Source organism: Diabrotica virgifera, chromosome 6, assembly GCF_917563875.1.
Source record: "Diabrotica virgifera virgifera chromosome 6, PGI_DIABVI_V3a".
In the NCBI taxonomy this organism is placed as follows: Eukaryota; Metazoa; Arthropoda; class Insecta; order Coleoptera; family Chrysomelidae; genus Diabrotica; species Diabrotica virgifera.
The window spans coordinates 197,891,991-197,912,053 of NC_065448.1; the positions used below are offsets into that span (position 1 = coordinate 197,891,991).

General features: G+C 31.8%; 1 protein-coding gene across 1 annotated transcript in view; it reads right to left on the reverse strand.

The window, feature by feature from the left end:
- Positions 1-19,635, reverse strand: part of LOC126887118 (Y+L amino acid transporter 2-like) — a 128,149-nt gene extending 108,514 nt beyond the window's left edge. Inside the window, exon 1 of the mRNA XM_050654469.1 lies at positions 19,109-19,635. Coding sequence (XP_050510426.1) covers positions 19,109-19,358 — 250 coding nt within the window. The 5' untranslated portion in view covers positions 19,359-19,635. The remainder of the gene's footprint in view (positions 1-19,108) is intronic.
- Positions 19,636-20,063: the final 428 nt, after the last annotated feature.

Below are 20,063 nucleotides of genomic sequence, written 5' to 3' on the forward strand. Positions count from 1 at the left end.
GTTTTATTTTCATGAAACGTGTTTTACGTTTAATGTTTCATGTTTTACGTTTCATGTTTCTTTGGTGTGCGGCTTGCCTTATAGAATAGGTGACATCGAGAAATATGATTTACATTTTTAAAAGATGATGTTAGTGGCGACTCTAAGTCGATGTTAAGCGATAAAATTTAAGAGTGCTCAAAGGGCAACATGATTCACCGCTCGATGGTAACTGTGCTACTTGCCAGTTCGATGGACACAGACCAACAAATGGTATGTTTCCATCGAACTGACAAGTACCACACGTTACCATCGAGCAGTGAATCATGTTGCCCTTTGAGCACTCTTAAATTTATAGTTTAACGTCGACTTAGAGTCGCTACTAACATCAGTTTTTAAAAATGTAAATCATATTTCTCGATGTCACCTATTCTATAAGGTTGCTAGTTTCATGTACTAAGCAGAACGTACTGAAGCTGATCTGATCTAGATTGAAAACGTTTTGCGAATCCTTTTGGATGACTTTTTAATAGTTTTTCAATAAACTTTTTATACCATTATACAAACGAAGTTTTTACTTGTTCTGTATGATTTTTAATTATGGTATACAGCCAGCTACTGGGACTTTCAAAATTGATTTTAAAAATATAATTGTCGCTAACACTTAATTTCACAATGCTTGGTAGTAGGCTGTTTTGAAGTATTTGCTGATATTTTGCGGTATTTACGGTGCCCTCAATAGATTCAAAACATCCTAACCCTGAAACTACCATACACCAAATTATACGCCAATACCGCAAATACCATACACCGCAAATTATCACTTCTTTATGAAATTTTACAGTCCGTCTAAAGCAGTCCTTGTTGAAAACATCATGCTTAGTGCGAATAATTCGTTTGCGGTAATCACCAACACATACGTCGAATTTTGATTCGTCACTAAAAATTACTCGAGACCAATCTACCAACCAAGACAGTTTAGATATTGCCCAGATGAGCCTGTTGCTTTTGTTTTGCTGTTTAGTGGGTTTTGCATTGCCTATAAGAAAATACGATTTTTTAAACCACGAGTACACTTTGAAATCGTTATCTATCTATAAATTCAACCTTATAAAACTTTAATCCAGATTTATGTATCCACTTGCGATAGCCTCCAATTGACAAATTTAATCCAGTTTTATGATTCCACTAAGCTGTAAATTGCCGTGTTTCTTCGACCTTTTTTGCAAACTTTTGCCAATATTCTCCTATTCCTACCAGAATCTAGTTTGGCCGATCCTGACTTTTACCTTTTTTATCTACAATACTGTTATAAATCTGTCTTTTTACGCGGTTGACTCTACTATTTTATTTATTTATATTTTTAGGCACTAATTTTAATTTAAATAAAGGAAGACTTACTTATATTATTTTATTTAGATCGCTTATTTATTTAATAATTACAAATAACACCAACTAACACATCTAATTTATTTACAAACTCAAATTTATTATTTAATTAACTAAACATAATAATTCCGATAACTAATAAATACATTTCAATACATACGATTCGAATACATTAAATTACGCGACGCGCTTCGATCAATGAATCACTGGCCTGCGGACGAATTCCTGTTCTTATATACTTTGACAGCGGTCGTCTCGAATTCCATGGTCGAGGCTCGTATTCTCTAGATCCTTCTCTCATAAATAGGCCAGGTTGTGAGGCCATTTATAATATGTGCCCACATTATAAACAACGTCACATTGCCCCCTCCTTAAAAGATGGTTCCTCCTGGAACCTTGTCGGGACTGGAACTGGATGCTGGTATCTGCAACTGGACCCTCTTTTACAACTCCCAGTTGTATAAAAGTGACAGGGGACGGCCTTCTCTCCGCACCAGTAACTATGCGGATTGCAACAGACTAACACCTGGACCTCGGTGTCTTGGAAAATTTCTTCTACCATATTTCGGATAACTCTCCAGTCTAATTGGCTGCATTCTAACTTTGGCATGGCTAACTTTTGCACGTCGGACTCCAACACGTGCTCTCTCAATTGAATTAATGCATCCCATACACCTTGGTAGGTAGGTTGGTCACGGACAGTGTCTTTTGTTACCAGATAGAATAGGTAATGTGATGCATCTTGGAGTTTCAATGCTTTGCCAGGAGCTGGCAGTTGGCATTGAAGTTCTGCAACTCGACCAAACTTCCTTCGGAAGGCGGATGCCAACCCACGTGCGTCTTTGATACTGGCCGGGATGGTATGGGCCAGCGAATAGTCATCGGGAAGTGCGAGAAGATCTCGCTTTTCTTCAGTAGTAACACCATGTCTTGCTTTACCGGTACCTCCATAGGCCCCCATGAACTCTTCAAAGGTAAGGTCAGGTATTCCTCGAATTTGGTTGACTTCCACTTCTTCATCTACGTCGTGGTCTCCCTCGTACGGCGCCAACCGGTTATGGTGGACTATCATCGGCTTTCCCCTAGGAATCTTGCTTATTCGGTAGATAACGTCATTGATTTCCTTGACAATGAGGTACGGACCTTCCCAGAACTGCTGCAACTTGGGAGAACAACCTGTTCGCTTCTTTGGATTATAAAGCCAGACTTTGTCGTTCTCCTTGAAACATCCCTTCTCGGCTTGGGTATCGTATCGTTTCTTCATTCGGTCGCTAGCGATCTGAAGATTAGAACGGACCAACTCATGTATATCGTCCATTCTTCTTCGTAATTCATTCACGTAATCCTCACCAGCAACATCTTCTCCAGGTCGACATCCAAACTCTAGATCACAGGGTAGACGCATCTCACGTCCAAATAGGAATTTTGCTGGTGTTTGGCCAGTTGATTCATTAACAGCAGATCTATAGGCCATTGAGAAGAACGGAAGGTACTGGTCCCAGTCTCGTTGATGATTGGACACCATCTTTGTCAAATACTTGCCGACTGTCCTATTCATACGCTCCACCATTCCATCCGATTGCGGGTGATAGGCCGTGGTTCTTGTCTTCTTCATGACTAGTTTATCACAGATTCCTTGAAATAGATCGCTCTCAAAGTTTCTTCCTTGGTCACTATGGATCTCCAGAGGTACTCCGAATCGGCTGATACAGTCTTTGATTAGCACATCTGCAATAGTGGCGGCCTTCTGGTCTGGAATTGCGTAGATCTCAACCCACTTCGTGAAGTAATCCATTACCACCAACATGTATTTGGACCCATTGTCACTTTCTGGAAATGGCCCGGCAATATCCAAAGCTATTCTTTCAAACGGACTTCCAACATTGTACTGTCTCATAGGAGCCTTTCTTTTCCGGTAGGGTCCGTTACTTGTAGCACAGGTAGTACATTTCTTACACCAGTCCTTCACATCGTCGGAACTATTCATCCAATAAAATCGTTCCCGATTTCTCTGAAGGGTTTTCTTTACACCAAAATGCCCTCCTGATGGACTGTCGTGTAACTGACGAAGTGCTTCGGCTACTCTGCTTTTTGGAATCACCAACTGTTTTCTCCTCACTGAACCATCATCATTTTCTATTACTCGTTTAAGCAAGCTGTCTTCCAAGATAAATGAGTCGCACTGGGCCCAATACGTCTTAACTACTGAGCTTAGGCTTGATATTTCTTGCCAAGATGGTCGACGATTTTCTTCTTTCCATTTTCGAATCTTTTGTAAAACTGGATCTTTTTCTTGTTCTTCCTTGATCTTGGTCTCAAAAAAAAATTGTACATAGTACCAATGAACGCCAATCATTGACTTTTTTTACATTGATTCAATGAAAATTTCGTTAATACTATAAACACGTAGTAATTAAGTAATGACCATATTCATTATTACAATGTAATTCTATTCATTAAAAAATAATGAATAGAATCATTAATCCAATGAATCGTTTTATCTATCCAATGACTTTTTTCATAATACTAATAATTTGTTCAATATATATATAAGAAACTATACATCAGGATTATGCGGTTAAATTAATAAATATAAAACGTTGCACTAATGTACAGTGTTCTTTAAATTACGAACTCGTTTATTGAATCAATGTTTTCGACTTTGATTAATAACTCGATAATTGTTTTGATGTAACGCAATCATTGTATTAATGTAATATACCTGAATCAATGATCAATACATTGTAGCAATAATCGTCTACATAAACCGATACATTTCTTAAAACTCTATACGTGTTTTTATTGGTGTAAAAAAATCACGTGACAATAGTTGCAGCCTCCTAGCAGACAGTCACCCTGCATGCAGACTCTGAGGAGCGGTGTTTGGCACTAGTGATTTGGTTGATTTTTCTAACGTATGTATTTACATATATTTTTAACTATTTATAAATTATTCTGTTGTATTTCTATAAAAAAAAGTTGTACTTCTATTTCCACTTTTGCAGATTGATATGAACTTTGGAGTGGCATTTGGAAATGGAAATGGACCTATTGATGGATGGGACAGCAATTTCGAAAGAATTATCTCCTTTCTTCGGTGTGAAAGTCATATCAAGGATAAAACAAATAAATTTTTATTTGAAAAGATTACCCATGAACACATTACGGAATGTAAGTACCTATTTCATTATTCAATCCTGCATATCTAGTATTAATTAATTTTTGTTCTCTGTAAATTTTTTCAAAAGCTAATTCGACACATAGGTAAAAGAAAATAGGAAGCATTGAAAATACTTCTAAATGGTATAATCTTATAAAAGATTAGTAAATTAAATCTTTAGGTGATTAAACCGTACATAATTGAAAAATATTATGAACTTGCAGTCGGTAGTATCTGTCAAAGTAAAAATAAACATCTCAACATCTAGCAATTTGTTTCAGGATAAATTAAAATATTTCTATAAAAAAGTGATACCCCAAAAAAAACTATGTTCACTATTTGAATTTATTTTTTTATAATAATTATTAATATAAATTGTAGATGGCTAACATGCAGTTCTTCTTTGAGTTCTACATCGATATTTTGTACGAACTAGTAAAATGGTTAAAAAAAAATCTTAATGGACAACCAAATATATATAATAAAATATAGTTACCATCAGAGATTTCCAGTAATCATTCTTACATCGGGAAGACTCAGCAAGAAGTCGAAGATCATATTAGATATTTGAAATCAAAGAAAATTGCCATTCAACCATTTGTTTTTTGTATGGGTGGTGATAATTAATCCCAGAGAGATATTGTATTTATGAAGATGTTATTGTAGATGTATTTATTTTCACGATATCGGGTATACATTTTTTATATTTTGTGTTAATTAAAAATATATGTTTTTTCTTGTTTAAACTTATAGATACTTAACATTAGTTTGAGAATCGGCAAAAAATCGTTGCTTCAACCTATATTTGTAATATTTATGTAGATATTAAGTCATCATTTTGTTTACTTATTAACTATTTGTATGTTATATACAAATATACATGAAGATGACATTCACTGAACCAAAAAAGTACGTAGATATAAAAATCGGGGAGCATTAATTTTCGTCCAAAGATCAGTATCGTTGGTCCAATGTAAGTAGATACATTAACTAATGCTTAAAAACATTAACTTCTATGAATTAGTACGTTCATTCAATGTACTTTTTAGTTAAGAATTAATGTACCGATTTACCGATACATTGATTCAATGTACCGATCCATTTATTCAATGTACCGATACATTGATTCAATGTACCGTACATTGATTCAATATACCGATACATTGATTAGTCTTGTCGCCAGTGGGGGTACAACGGCCTCCTTAATTCAGATGGACTTACCCAAGTTTTTTTATGTATTTTGACCCGTAGAACACGAATTTTTTGTGTAACAGTCAATCCGGATGTCGATAAGATTGTTATAAACAAAGAACTTGAGGAATCACATAACAGCGATATTTCGCAAAACAAAACACTTTTTGTATTTTTTGGGTCACTCTAAGCAAAAAATGTGTTTACAAGTTTTTTCGTAGGATGCATAGTTTTCGACATAAACGCGGTTGAACTTTCAAAAAATCGAAAAATTGCAATTTTTGAACCCGAATAACTTTTCATTGAAAAATAAAATAGCAATTCTGCTTACCGCATTTGAAAGTTCAAGTCAAATTCTATCGGTTTTGATTACTTTTATTGCTAAAAATTCATTTTTTTATTGTTAAACAAAGCTATAAAGACACAGTGATTGAATGATGTTTTCAATGCATTTCTCATTTGAAATCGAACGAGTAGGCGCGCATACAGACCATTTCTACGTAGATTACGTACATTAAAACGCATGCATTGGACACGGGAAATCCTATGTGTTTATGGCTTTTTTAACAAATAAAAACTTAATTTTAAGCAATGCAAATAATCAAAACCGATAGAATTTGACTTGAACTTTCAAATGCAGTAAGCAGAATTGCTACTTTATTTTTTACTCAAAAGTTATTCGGGTTCAAAAATGGCACTTTTTCGATTTTCCTATCCTACAAAAAAACTTGTAAGATCATTTTTTGCTGAAAATCACCCAAAAAATACAAAAAAATGTTTTGTTTTTCGAAAAATCGCTGTTATGTAATTCCTCAAGTTCTTTGTTTATAACAATCTTATCGACATCCGGATCAACTGTTACCCAAAAAATTCGTGTTCTACGGGTCAAAATACATAAAAAAAATTGGGTAAGTCCACCTGAATTAAGGAGGCCGTTGTACCTCCCCTGGCGACAGGACTAGATTCTTAACTAGAAAGTACATTGAATGAACGTACTAATTCATAAAAATTAATGTTTTTGAGCATTAGTTAATGTATCTACTTACATTGGACTAACGATACTGATCTTTGGACGAAAATTAATGCTCCCCGTTTTTGAATCAATGTTTTTTTCATTATATTTACGTATTTTTTGGTTCAGTGATAATGCAGGGAAAAATACAGGGAAAACGAAGTATTGGAAGTAGACGCATCTCCTGACTCAACAATCTGAGAAAGTGGTATAATTGCAGTTCCCAGTGGCGGCTCGTGGCTTTAGGGACAGGGTCGGCCAGGTTTTGTCTCCTCAGATAGGTATGCCATCTAATTATTTTTTTATTTTTTTTTTGTAAACCTGTTTATAAATTAACTCTAGTCTATGTTGTTTCGAAGTAGCAAAATGGGTTATAACGTCATTGTAAAATTTATTCTTGTTTTGGAGAGGTTTTAAAAGTTTTTTTCTATTGACATTTGAGACACGTTTGACATTCTCTCTTGTTTCATGGTGTTTCGACAAAACGTTTTGACTCTTTTGAAACAAGAGAAATCCCGTTCATTTGAGGCAGAATTTGCCCACATTTGAGCACAATAATTTATTAAATTCGGGAACAGTTTGTTATACCTAATGAATTGCAGTATATAAAATTAAACATATTTTGTAAGTTATCCCACCTTCTGAAAATATTTAGATCAGCATATAAAACTGATTTTCTTATTTTATTTGATTAAAGAATGATGGATAATTTTTAATGAACTTGTTTGTCTAATAGATATTTTGAAAATTTTTTGGAAATAATAATTGAGTTATCCTTCCACTCAAAAAGGTCCGTAACATTGTTTAAATAATCAAAATGTCAAAAAATTAAGAAAAACTTTGATTTTTTTCCTTCTACCCAAAAAGTTGGGTAATTAAATTTCCTACAATATAGGATTGGTTAAAAATTTTAAAAAGTGTCATCCTTGTTGCAAAACAGCAATAATTGCGAAAAAAACATAAAAATAAGTATTCGCATTTTACGTTTTTCAACCATTTATGCTACAGTTACGACCTTTATATTTTAACCAGAAAACCTTTATGATATAATAAAACAATACTGTAAATTTCATTAAGATCGATTCAATACATTTTGCAAAATAAATTTTGCAATCCAGCTTTTGCAAAAAAAATTAATTTTTTCAAAATGTTGGAGTACTGACAATAAAGCAGATAGCCAGTTGAATTTTTTTTACAAATAGAAGAAAGGTACAGTATTCTTCTATACCTAAGTAAAAATAAATTCAACTTGCTGTCTGCTTTATTTTCAGTTCTGCAACATTTTGAAAAAATGAATTTTTTTGCCAAATCTGGATTGCAAAATTTATCTTGCAAAATCTATTGAACCGATCTTAATGACATTCACAGTATTGTTTTATTATATGATAGAGTTTTTCTGGGTAAAATTATGAAGGTCCTAAGTGTAGCATAAACGGTTGAAAAACGTAAAATGCGAATACTTGTTTTTTATGATTTTTCCGCAGTGATTGCTATTTTGCAACAAGGGTGACAATTTTTAAAATTTTTAGCTAATCCTATATTGTAGTAAATTTAATTACGCAACTTTTATGTCAGTGCAACTTTTCTCGAAAATGAATACTTTTAAAGTTATAACCAAAAAATGAAGAAAAAAATCGAATTTTTCCTTCATTTTTTGACATTTTGATTATTTAAACAATGTTCCGGACCTTTTTGAGTGGGAGGATAACTCAAATATTATTATATGAGTTATTTTCAAGCAATTTCTGCAAACAAATATGAGTCACCTCTCAACGCAACGTCCACGTTCAAATTAATGTTACTAATATTTTTACAGATGAGCCCTGGTCTAGAAGTACGTGTCTTGTTGACGTTTGCAGATCACCGCTGTGCTCGGCAGATTGTTTTTCTGCCGTATTTGTCATTCAAATAAATACGGGGAATATATAATTGGTTGCCTATCGGCTAATATTCCATAGCGTCTTATTACAAGCAAATGGTCAATCTGGGTACAGCTTGCCGAAGCAGGCCTTGAATTCACACAATCGCAGTCGGGTGTATGGCTGGCTAGGATCATTAATTTGAAAAGTCTCTTACGAACAGCGCACAGGGATCACTTAACGCATTGGATCGATCGAATTCCTTTAAAAACAATGAATAAAATTTAGTCTGTATTATCTCACAGATATTTTTTTTTATTTCACAGAAACGAATATCATCAACTCTGATTAACTTATATATTTAAAAAAATCTATAATGTGTCCATAAATGTGTGGGTCGGCACTTCCGACCCTGCCGACCCTGACCAGCCGCCACTGGCAGTTCCGTCGACTTGTTCAGAGCTGCAATCTCAAAAGTGAAAATAGCTGTGATGATTACCAACCTCCTTAGAGTAGACGGTACCTAAAGAAGAAAGCGCGTGTCCACACGCTCCGTCGGAATTCCTTTTAACATCGGTGTAATTCAGATATAAAACAGGTGTCTTGTGATAATATTCTCTATATTTATTTAGTGAAATGCACCCTGCACCCAATCGTTTGGCGTGAATACGGTTTTTTAAATGCAGTCATGAGCGGGTCGTTTGGGAGGGGTATTGGATATTTTTATTCATTGGACATTTTTGACATAACATTTAATTAACAAATAGAGATTTTTTATAAAAAAAAATGATGCTCTATAGGGTGGGGCATTAGTGTGACAAAGTCCAATTACTCGTTTATCGTAAGAGATACAAAAAAAAAGTTATTTAAGTAAAAGTTGGGAATCGGATAGGACCATTATTTAAAAATATTTTCAGATATACAGGGTCACCCGTATTGACAGGGTGACACAAACTTGTTTTTTTAAATGGAATACCCTGTATATTTTTACATTTTTGGATTCTCCTCGATGTATTCTTTCTCAAAATATAAGTTTTTGTAATATTATACGAGGTGGATTAAAAGATAATTACGTTTTATTGTTAATTTCGTAGCAACACCCTATAGAATTGTAGTCACTTGAGATCAAAGTTTCTATTTATGGTCAAACGATTTTTAATATAGTCTACTATTGTTAAACATTAATAATATAGCGAAAAGTTTAATATTAATATACAGGGTTGGTCAAAACTCGAAACGAGTATTTTCTGAGTTTTCTTAAATAGAACACCCTGTATTTTAGTATTCTAATGAAATGATATTTTATGGTACTTTTTTATTTCTTAAGCATTCCCTATACCTAAGTGCTTTAATTTTTGAGTTATTCGTGATTCTTTAATCCAAACATTAATTGTAACAAAAATTACGTGAAATTTTATTAGGTGGCTGTGCAAATATTCAATCAAACATATTTTTTCAAAAAAAAAGTACGTGTTAATCTAGATTGATCCTTAATTTATTAATATTGGATGAGATATCCCAATACCTACGTAGTTAAGATTGTTGGTGCGTAAAATATGAATAAAAACATACAAGATTCTACGTAGTTGGCTATGACAATAAATTTGCTAAAACATTTGACTTTATACTATTTTTATAGTTCCAGTTGCTTTGTTACCATTAATAATATTAATTTTTTTAATAAGTCACTGATGATTAACTGATTAAAATGGTTTTTGTGCTAGGAGAGTATAACAAAAATTTGCTACTAGCAATAAGAATTTTTCATCAGCAATTCCCTGATAAACGAAAACCGAGAAGAGAAACTTTTGAAAGTATACTAAAACGGTTTCAACGGACTGGATACTTAAATTACGGAAAGCTGATCGAATAAAAACTATTGTAAATGAATAAAATGAATTAAATGTAATCCTTAGTGTAACTGAGGATCTGCATATTAGGAAGAACGTTCTTATAATCTAACTATCTATACCTAGACTGTTGAAATCGTTTTAGTGTACTTTTAAAAGTTTCTTTTCTTGGTTTTTGTCTACCAGGGAATTGCTGATAAAAAATTCTTATTGCTAGTAGCACATTTTTGTTATACTCTCCTAGCACAAAAACCATTTTGATCAGTTACTCAAAAGTTAAAAGTTTCTTTTCTTGGTTTTTGTCTATCAGGGAATTGCTGATGAAAAATTCTTATTGCTAGTAGCACATTTTTGTTATACTCTCCTAGCACAAAAACCATTTTGATCAGTTACTCACCAGTTACTCATTAGAAAAATTCATATTAGTAATGGTAACAAAGCAACTGGAACTATAAAAATAGTATAATGTCAAATGTTTTAGCAAATTTATTGTCATGGCCAACTAGGTAGAATCTTGTATGTTTTTATTAATATTTTACGCACCAACAATCTTAACTACGTAGGTATTTGGATATCTCATCCAAAATTATTAAATTAAGGATCAGTCTAGAAGAATATCCACTTTTTTTTTTCGAAACATTATTTTTGATTGAATATTTGCACAGCCACCTAATAACATTTCACGTAATTTTTGTTGCAATTGATGTTTGGATTAAAGAATCACGAATAACCCAAAAATTTGAGCACTTAGGTATAGGGAATACTTAAGAAATAAAAAAGCACCATAAAATATCATTTCATCAGAATACTAAAATACAGGGTGTTCCATTTAAGAAAACTCAGAAAATACTCATTCGAGTTTTGACCCACCCTGTATATTAATATTAAACTTTTCGCTATATTATTAATGTTTAACAATAGTAGACTATATTAAAAATCGTTTGACCATAAATAGAATCTTTGATGTCAAATCACTACAATTCTACAGGGTTGCTACGAAATTAACAATAAAACATAATTATCTTTTAAACTAGCTCGTATAATATTATAAAACCCTATATTTTGAGAAAGAAGACATCGAGGAGAATGCGAAAATGTAAAAATATAAAAAAAAGACAAAGTTTGTGTCGCCCTGTCAATACGGGGGACCCTGTATATCTAAAATATTTTCAAATTATGGTCCTATCTGTGCCCCAACTTTTATGTAAATAACATTTTTTCGTATCTCTTACGGCAAACGAGTAATTGGACTTTGTCACACTAATGCCCCACCCTGTATATGTAGTTCACACGACACACCATTTTCTAGAAAAATCGATTTGTAATTTTCATATATCAATACAAACGTTTCCATTTACTAAGAAATTAATTTCTAATTGTGAAAGATGGCTATGAAAAATAGAGACAATAGCAGTTTTATGAATGCCAAAGATATTTTGTATATTTTCCATATCCAACTTTCACAATTAAAACTGAATTTGTTAGTCAATGGAAATGTAGATATGCATTGATACTTACATGAAAAGTAGAAATGGATTTTTATTCAAGATATGGCGTCAAAGGGACTTAAGATAACAGCATCATTTTTATAAAAAAAATCGAAATTTGTTAACGGGTTACGTCAACATGATACCTGCTAAATATTTGTCAAAGTACTTCGGAATACCTATCAAATGAGCTCCAGAAGAAGTTAATAGCATAAAAATTACGCAAGTTATGATGAAAATAAGAGAACCCTTTCGAATTTTTTAGGAAAAAGTGAAAAATAAAATATACGCCATTTCCACAAAAATTAAAATGTATAGTAATCCTTACTACAATTTCTTTATATTAGCATAAGTAATGATTTCAACAATTTTGACCGGTTTGGAATGCATATTTAAAAAAGGTATAATTTAAAAAATCAGAATTTTAAAAATTATCGTAATTTTCATTTTCTTTTGATAATAACTCCAAAAATACTATACTCTATAACCAAATTTTAGTTTTTTCTGTATTAAATATTTTACCAGTTTTACTATTTCTGTAGGGTAAAAAATAACCGAGATAGGAACGTTTAAAACTTAAATTTTGCTGCGAGAACCATGCAACCGGGGCCATTTAACCTTTTATTTTAAAAAAGTAATGGTTTTTAAAGATTAAATTCAACACGGTTTAATGGGGCGAGTTGAGTTCACTCCCAAAATATGAATATAACCTGACTCCGTAAAAGGTAATGTTTGAATTCACTCCCAGGCGATTTTTAACCGTCATTAGTATAAGTAATTATTATACTTTAAAATCTGGACACTGTTGTCAAATCATTCGTTTAAAAGTATATTTCTTATTGGACGTTCTTGCAGATCTACAGCTAATTGGGATGTTTAAAAATGCAGCTTTATGTTAATTCAAGAAAACAAAAGTTTCATTATGACGTTTTCTGTGCTACTTCGATTGATAACTTACTTTGTTTTTCGGTAGATGGCTCTAGTTCATCCGTGACATTTCTTTCTTTGCAATTCGGAAAGGCCCAAAGTATGATACGTGGAGAAATCGGAGAGAAGAGGATATGGGACTACTGATGAGGGGGAAAAGACCTCCGAAACCGGTATAGACTCTTCCTGGACTCTCCGATTTAACCAGAATATTATGCAGCTGCTGCATTTTCGTGTTGCAAAGAAATTGAGAATGTTTATACATTGTCAATAAAATCATTTTTTTTAAGTTAAATTGTGGCTTATTTCTCAGTTAGAATAATAAATTACTCTTGAATATTTTTATTTTAAGAAATTCTGAAAAAATTGTATATAAAAATTTAAATAAATGATAAAAACATAATATAAAAATTAAAAAAATATACCTAATTTAAAATTAAATAGGTTTATGAAAATTACATTTTATACCTACAATTTCTATTTAACAATTAAATTCTACATCTAACAGAAATTTTTTTACAGACAAAAAATTTTTTAGACAGATTATAGTGCAAAAACTTAAAATATTGATATAATGTACCCCTAGTTGCTAATAGTAATAAAATAACCGGAAACTCAACTCATTTTTATGGATAAAAGTACCTACAATTTGGCAACTATATTTAAATTTCAGAAAAATTATTATCCTTTAATCATCCTTTATTGTGAAATCGCTCGGGAGTGAATTCGAATAGTGTCAGGAGTGAACTTGACTAATAAAATAACTACCTGCTCAAGACGGGAGTGAACTCAAAGGTGCCCGGTTTAATAGCCCTTGGAATGAACTTTCAAATAGTTTTCATGTGAACCTGATATCGTAAAAATTACCGGAGTTACTTAAAAAACACAATAACATTTTTTGGAAAAATTTTTAAAATTTGAAAAATTTTTGGAGCATAAATTTTAATGCAATCAACTTGTTCGGGAGATCAGTTGATAGATTTGATAGATATTTCTAAGTACTTTGACAAAGTTAATGTTATAAAATGCATAATTTTCCCGTTATTTAAGCTTGAATACTTAGATTTGGGTACTTGCCGAAAAAAATATACACTCAATTACCAATAACTCACTTTTAGTTAACACTAAAAGGTTTTTCTAGTAAGGAGTTTATTTCATTTTTTATTAGCTTTAATTTTGGTAATAACTTTTTTGTTAAAACTTATAGTTTTTGAGTTATTTATCAAAAATGGATTAAAAACATGCATTTTTCTCACGAAAAATTAAAATCTTTGATCTTTAATAACTCAAAAAGTTTTGATTTATTTTAATAACTTTATATATTACAAAGGACATCGCACACATCTTATGGAAAATATAATGTCACTCAAATTCAATAAAATTTATACGAATAGATGCGTTTTAAATTAACGGTCAAATCTTATCATTGCGCCAACTCTTAATTATGATTAATTACGGCGCAAATTGCAATTAAAGTTTATCGAAATCACATTTTTTGAGTCAGTAAAAGTGTCAGTTACAATTACTATTGCTCTGGGTGCTATTCACAAGAGCTTAAACCCCGCTGGGTCTAAGCGGATTAGTGAAACTAATCCGCTGATTTATGGAGTACCGACAATTTGGGTATTTTAAAATATTTTTTCTCTCTCTAACTTATGTACGTACCCATTTGATTTCAGATTTATTTATATCAATTTCTGCTCTTATTATTGAAAATATAGAGTTGGCGCAATGATAAGATTTGACCGTTAATTTAAAACGCATCTATTCGTATAAATTTTATTCAATTTGAGTGACATTATATTTTCCATAAGATGTGTGCGATGTCCTTTAGCTTAGAATTTGTCTCTCTATCGAAGTATGTGGTTATTTTTAATAAAATACTTTTCACCCCCGAGAAGGGATGTCATCCACCCCCAGGGTAAAAGCTCAAATTGACACCATGTTACCTTTGTTCCTTGAGACATCATCTCAAGACACCACTCACCAATTTTCATGCAAATCGATGGAGGTTCAACGAAATCAGAGGTAATAGCTAATATCTACCTTCAGTTTTTTTTCTTGAGTCGAATTTAATCCACAATAGTCCAAGGTTGTGAGGTCGCTCCCGTAAGAAAAATGTTTTTGATTCGATGTCTTTGCGGATTCCTGTTCAAAAATGTCTCCTTTAGACCAATCTGAAGGGCGCCTGGCGAAATTTTAGGGAAAAATTGTTTAAAACAATTTTAAACAAATTTTAACAATTTTTTGTCCCGATATTTTTTAGGGTTTTTGGGTCATTTTAAACAAAAAAGATCTCGTATCAGTTTTCTCTAAACTGTATATACAGAGTGACTCTGTAATTTGGAATAAATTGAATGGTTCAAATACTAGTTGTTTTTTTTTTGAAAAATGCTCAGATCTGTCGATTAGTATTTCAAATCGAAATTTTTTACATACAATAATAACGTATACAGGGTGTCCGATTTAGAGATATGACGTCATCGTTGATTTTCTTAAATGGCAACACTGTCATTTTGATAGCTATTTTGATAGTGTGTAAAATTATACATAACTGCAAAATATCAAATTTTTATTCCCTGCGATTTACAAGATAATAAAAAATGACAAAATTATGAAAAGCAAGTAATCAAATGATTGAATTTAATTATTTCAATTAAGCAAATGCTCATAATGTTCAAAACGAATTTCGATCTCGCTTAGGATAATGTCAAATAGTCAATGAGCATCATTATGAGCATTTGCAATTTTTTGATTATGTACTTGTTTTTCATAACTTTATTATTTTTTATTACCTTGTAAATGTTGGGGAACAAAGGTTTGATATTTTGCAGTTATGTATAACTTTACCCACCTTATCAAAGTAGCTATCAAAATGTTGCCATTTAAGAAAATCAACGACGACGTCATATCTCTAAATTGTGACACCCTGTATACATTATTATTGTATGTAAAAAAGTTCGATTTGAAATACTAATCGACAGGTCTAAGCATTTTTCAAAGAAATAATTAGTATTTGAACTATTGAATTTATTCCAAATTACAGACTCACTCTGTAGTTGTCTAAGCTTTGTTTTTAAACCAAGAGGAGTAAACTAAAAAGATAGATTTACACCCAAGAAAGTCACTAGAAATATCACCAAATACATCTTCTTTTTTGGTTGACCATATCGGCCTTTGATGGTAATCCATAAATATTATATTATACTAATACGTCGCTAAAGAGTTTTAAAAACAACTGTGTTTTATATAAAAACGGACTAAAAATCTAAAAATTAAAGGAGTAACGCAGAAAACACAAAAAATCGCTGATATAACTTAATTAACCTATGAAATGCCGGTAGTGTCAAAATTGTATAAATATCATTAGTGTCAAAATTTGATAACAATGGTGTAAACTTGCCTGAGGTTTGACCAATTACAAACAAGCTTTGCGGAGCGGGAAATTTGAATTACTCCTCTTGGTTTAAAAACAGACCATAGTATAAGCGATGTTAATTATGCGCGTCCACTCGATTTTTAAGCAGACGCCACGGCGCGCCTCACTATATACTACTATATAGGGTGAGGCAGATAACTGGCCTATTAGAAATATCTCGAGAACTAAAGGAAACAGAATCATGAAAATTGGAATGAAGGGGTTTTGAAGGGTGATCTATTTAATGAAAATATTTTCATCGATTTGCTACTTCCGGTTATACTAGAAGTTGCTTAAAACTTCGTTTTTTTTAATAGGACACCCTGTATATTTTTACATTTTTAGATTCTATTCGATATCTTCTTTCTTAAAATATGCGGTTTTGCAATGTTATACAGGGTAGTTTAAAAGCTAATTACGTTTTTTTATTAATTTCGTAGCAACTTTCACACCCTGTAGAATAGTAGTAGTTGGATATCAGAAACTCTATTTATATTAAAATGATTTTTAATATAGTCTACTATTATTAAAAATTATTAGTATAGCTAAATGTTAAATTGTAGTATACAGGGTTGGTCGAAACTCGGAATGAGGATTTTCTGAATTTTCTTAAATGGAACACCCTGTATTTTAGTATTGCAATGAAAAGACATTTTATGGTACTTTTTTATTTCTTAAGCATTCCCTATACTTACCTAAATGCTTTAATTTGTGCTTAATTGTTAATCGCGCCAAGAATGTTAACTACGTAGGTATTTTGATAGCTCAACCATTATTGGCAATTTTAAAGATCAGTCTAGATTAATATGTATTTATTTCCGAAAAATTATTAGTGATTGAATATTTTCACGGCCAACCTAATAAAATTTCACGTATTTTTTGTTGAAATTAATGTTTGGCTTGAATCACCAATAACTCACAAATTAAAGCAGTTAGGTATAGGGAATGCTTAAGAAATAATAAAAAAGTAGCATAAAATATCATTTCATTACAATGATAAAATATAGGGTGTTCCATTTAAGAAAACTCAGAAAATACTCTTTCCGAGTTTCGACCAACCCTGTATAGTACAATTCAATATTTAGCTATACTAACACTTTTTAACAATAGTAGACTATATTAAAAATCATTTGAACATAAATAGAGTTTTTGATGTCAAACTACTACAATTCTACAGGGTGTGAATGTTGCTAGGAAATTAAGAAAAAAAAACGTAATTATCTTTTAAACTACCCTGTATAACATTACAAAACCTCGTATTTTAAGAAAGAAGACATCCAGGAGAATCCAAAAATGTAAAAATATACAGGATGTTCCATTCAAAAAACGAAGTTATAAGCCACTTTCGGTATAACCGGAAGTAGCAAATCGATGAAAATATTGTCATTAAAGAGACCACTCTTCAAAACCCCTTCATTCCAATTTTCATGATTCTGTTTCCTTTAGTTCTGGAGATATTTCTAATAGGACTTTTATCTGCCTCACCCTGTATAGTGCGCCTCTGTCGCACTTATACATATTTTATAATTTATTAATTTCGTTGTTTGTTTTAAATAATTTATTTATTTATTAAATTAATGATTGCCAATGTGCTAATTAAAAACGCCAATCACACAATATAATAAGCGTATTGGTATTTTTTTGTTTTTTAAATGTGATCGATACAAAATACTTATCATTATCAATCTTATAATCTGTCAAGTACGTATAATATGTACGACACAGACGCACCACGCCGCGGCGGCTTAAATGTCGCGTGGACGCGCATAATTAAAAATTAAAAAACAACGGTCTAAATTCTAAATTGAAATAAGCCCGATTACTCTTCAGAATCTTGAAATTGAAAGTCCATTTAGGCACTCTGCAACCTCAAAAATAATAGTTTATAAACGAGTTTTCAAGCCTCAAAAATGAATATTTTCGTATTTTTCAGATTTTAAATCGCTTATAAGTCGAATAGGTACTATTAACTTTTGAGAAAAATGACAAGAAAGCTTTCTAATTTAAAATTATCAAAAAAACTAAAAAAAATGTTTTTCGGAGAAAAAAGGTGTTTTTGGCATTTGTTTAAAAAAATTGTTTAAACAATTTCTACCCCAACATTTCGGCTGGCGCCCTGCTGATTTGTTTAAGGGAGAAGGGAGGTATTTTAAGCAGGAATCCGCAAAGAAACCGAATCAGAAAATTTTTCACACGGGAGCGGCTTCATAACATGGACTAATTATTTTCAAGTCAAATTTATTCCAAAATATAACAGATAATAATAATTTATTATTTTCTCATAAATGAAGAAATTATTAAATTTTTATAATGTGTATATATCACATTGTTTACGTGTTTACGTGTATATTTTTTAAAATCTATTATCCTTTTCAAATGATAACGCATGTTACGCATGGAACAGCTGGTAGTGGTAGACATAACCTAATTACCTACTCATGCCGACTTATCTCTAAATTATTATAAATATAAATATGTGTGTTTATAATATCTAAAAGGATATTTATTTGTTAGATTTGACCTAAATTCTATTTAAAGTTACAATATTATTAAATAAAAGAAAATGTTCTTTCTATATTTCTATAAAATAGAAAAAGCATGATGCAATAAACAAAAAAGTTTTCAGACGTGTCGGCTTTTTAAAATTCACTAAATTCATTTAGTAAATGGGTGAATTAGATGCGCAAATATTTTACTTGAAAACGTGGTAGAAAATATGGTTACTGTATCAGATAATTTTTGAAATATAGACACTTTTTTATATTTCGGCTATTCACTATTTTAAATGTTTCGACTGTTTTGACTATAAACATGAAATTAACAAATATTTACTCACCTAATTCGGTATAACATAATGCTCCAATCATTGACAAAGCCCCCGAAAGTATCCAAACTATTATCGCTAATCCAATAGAACCAGAAACTTTTAAAACACCCTTAGGAGAAACAAAAATCCCGGAGCCAATAATAACCCCAACGATAATTGCCACCCCGTCCATTAGCGACAATTCTTTTTTCATTTTTATCCCTGACGAATCATCATCCGGGTTTTCTTCTGTAGAAGTCATATTCAGATCTTTTTCCATTTTAAAATAAATTTAAAAACACAGTCCACAAGCACTACAACTTCACCACGTGTTTTATTTTAGCGCGCTGTCAACATACCCATTCCCTACCTTTACCGTTTCAAAACCGAAATAAACGAAAGGTCGAACATCCGAATCGCATAATCAAAGCCGATGGAGAAACATGATAATAGACCCCCTTCTTTTCTTTCAATACCGTGTGTAACACCCGTAGAAACTGCAGTCAAACAAGCAAACTCAATTTGTTGACCGGTTTGTACACTACAAAATTGTTTTTAATCTTTTCTACTGGAACTCGCGCTTAGAACTTCCTATGGTCTATGGTTTGTTTGAGTTCGGTTCGGTTGCATCCTGTGCAAAATTGCCCTAATGATTATATTACTTGAGAGCCAGCGGCGTAACTAACTGATGGCAGAAAGACGTTAATAAATTTAATGTACACACAACCAAATTTATAGGGAATCATCTGATATTTTTTCTTATTATTTCAAGCGAGTTTAAAAAAAACAACATATCAAGTCAAACAATATTTGTTTTAAAGCAATTTATTCCTCAAAAGATATCTACAAATTAAAGCAAACAAGTCTGGACACAACAAATTGAATCTACCTACTTGTTCTAGTCAATACCATGAAAAATTTCAATGTAAAACGAATGATGTTTAAATTGTTTTTATTGATTTATGTTTTTAGGAGACAAAGAAGA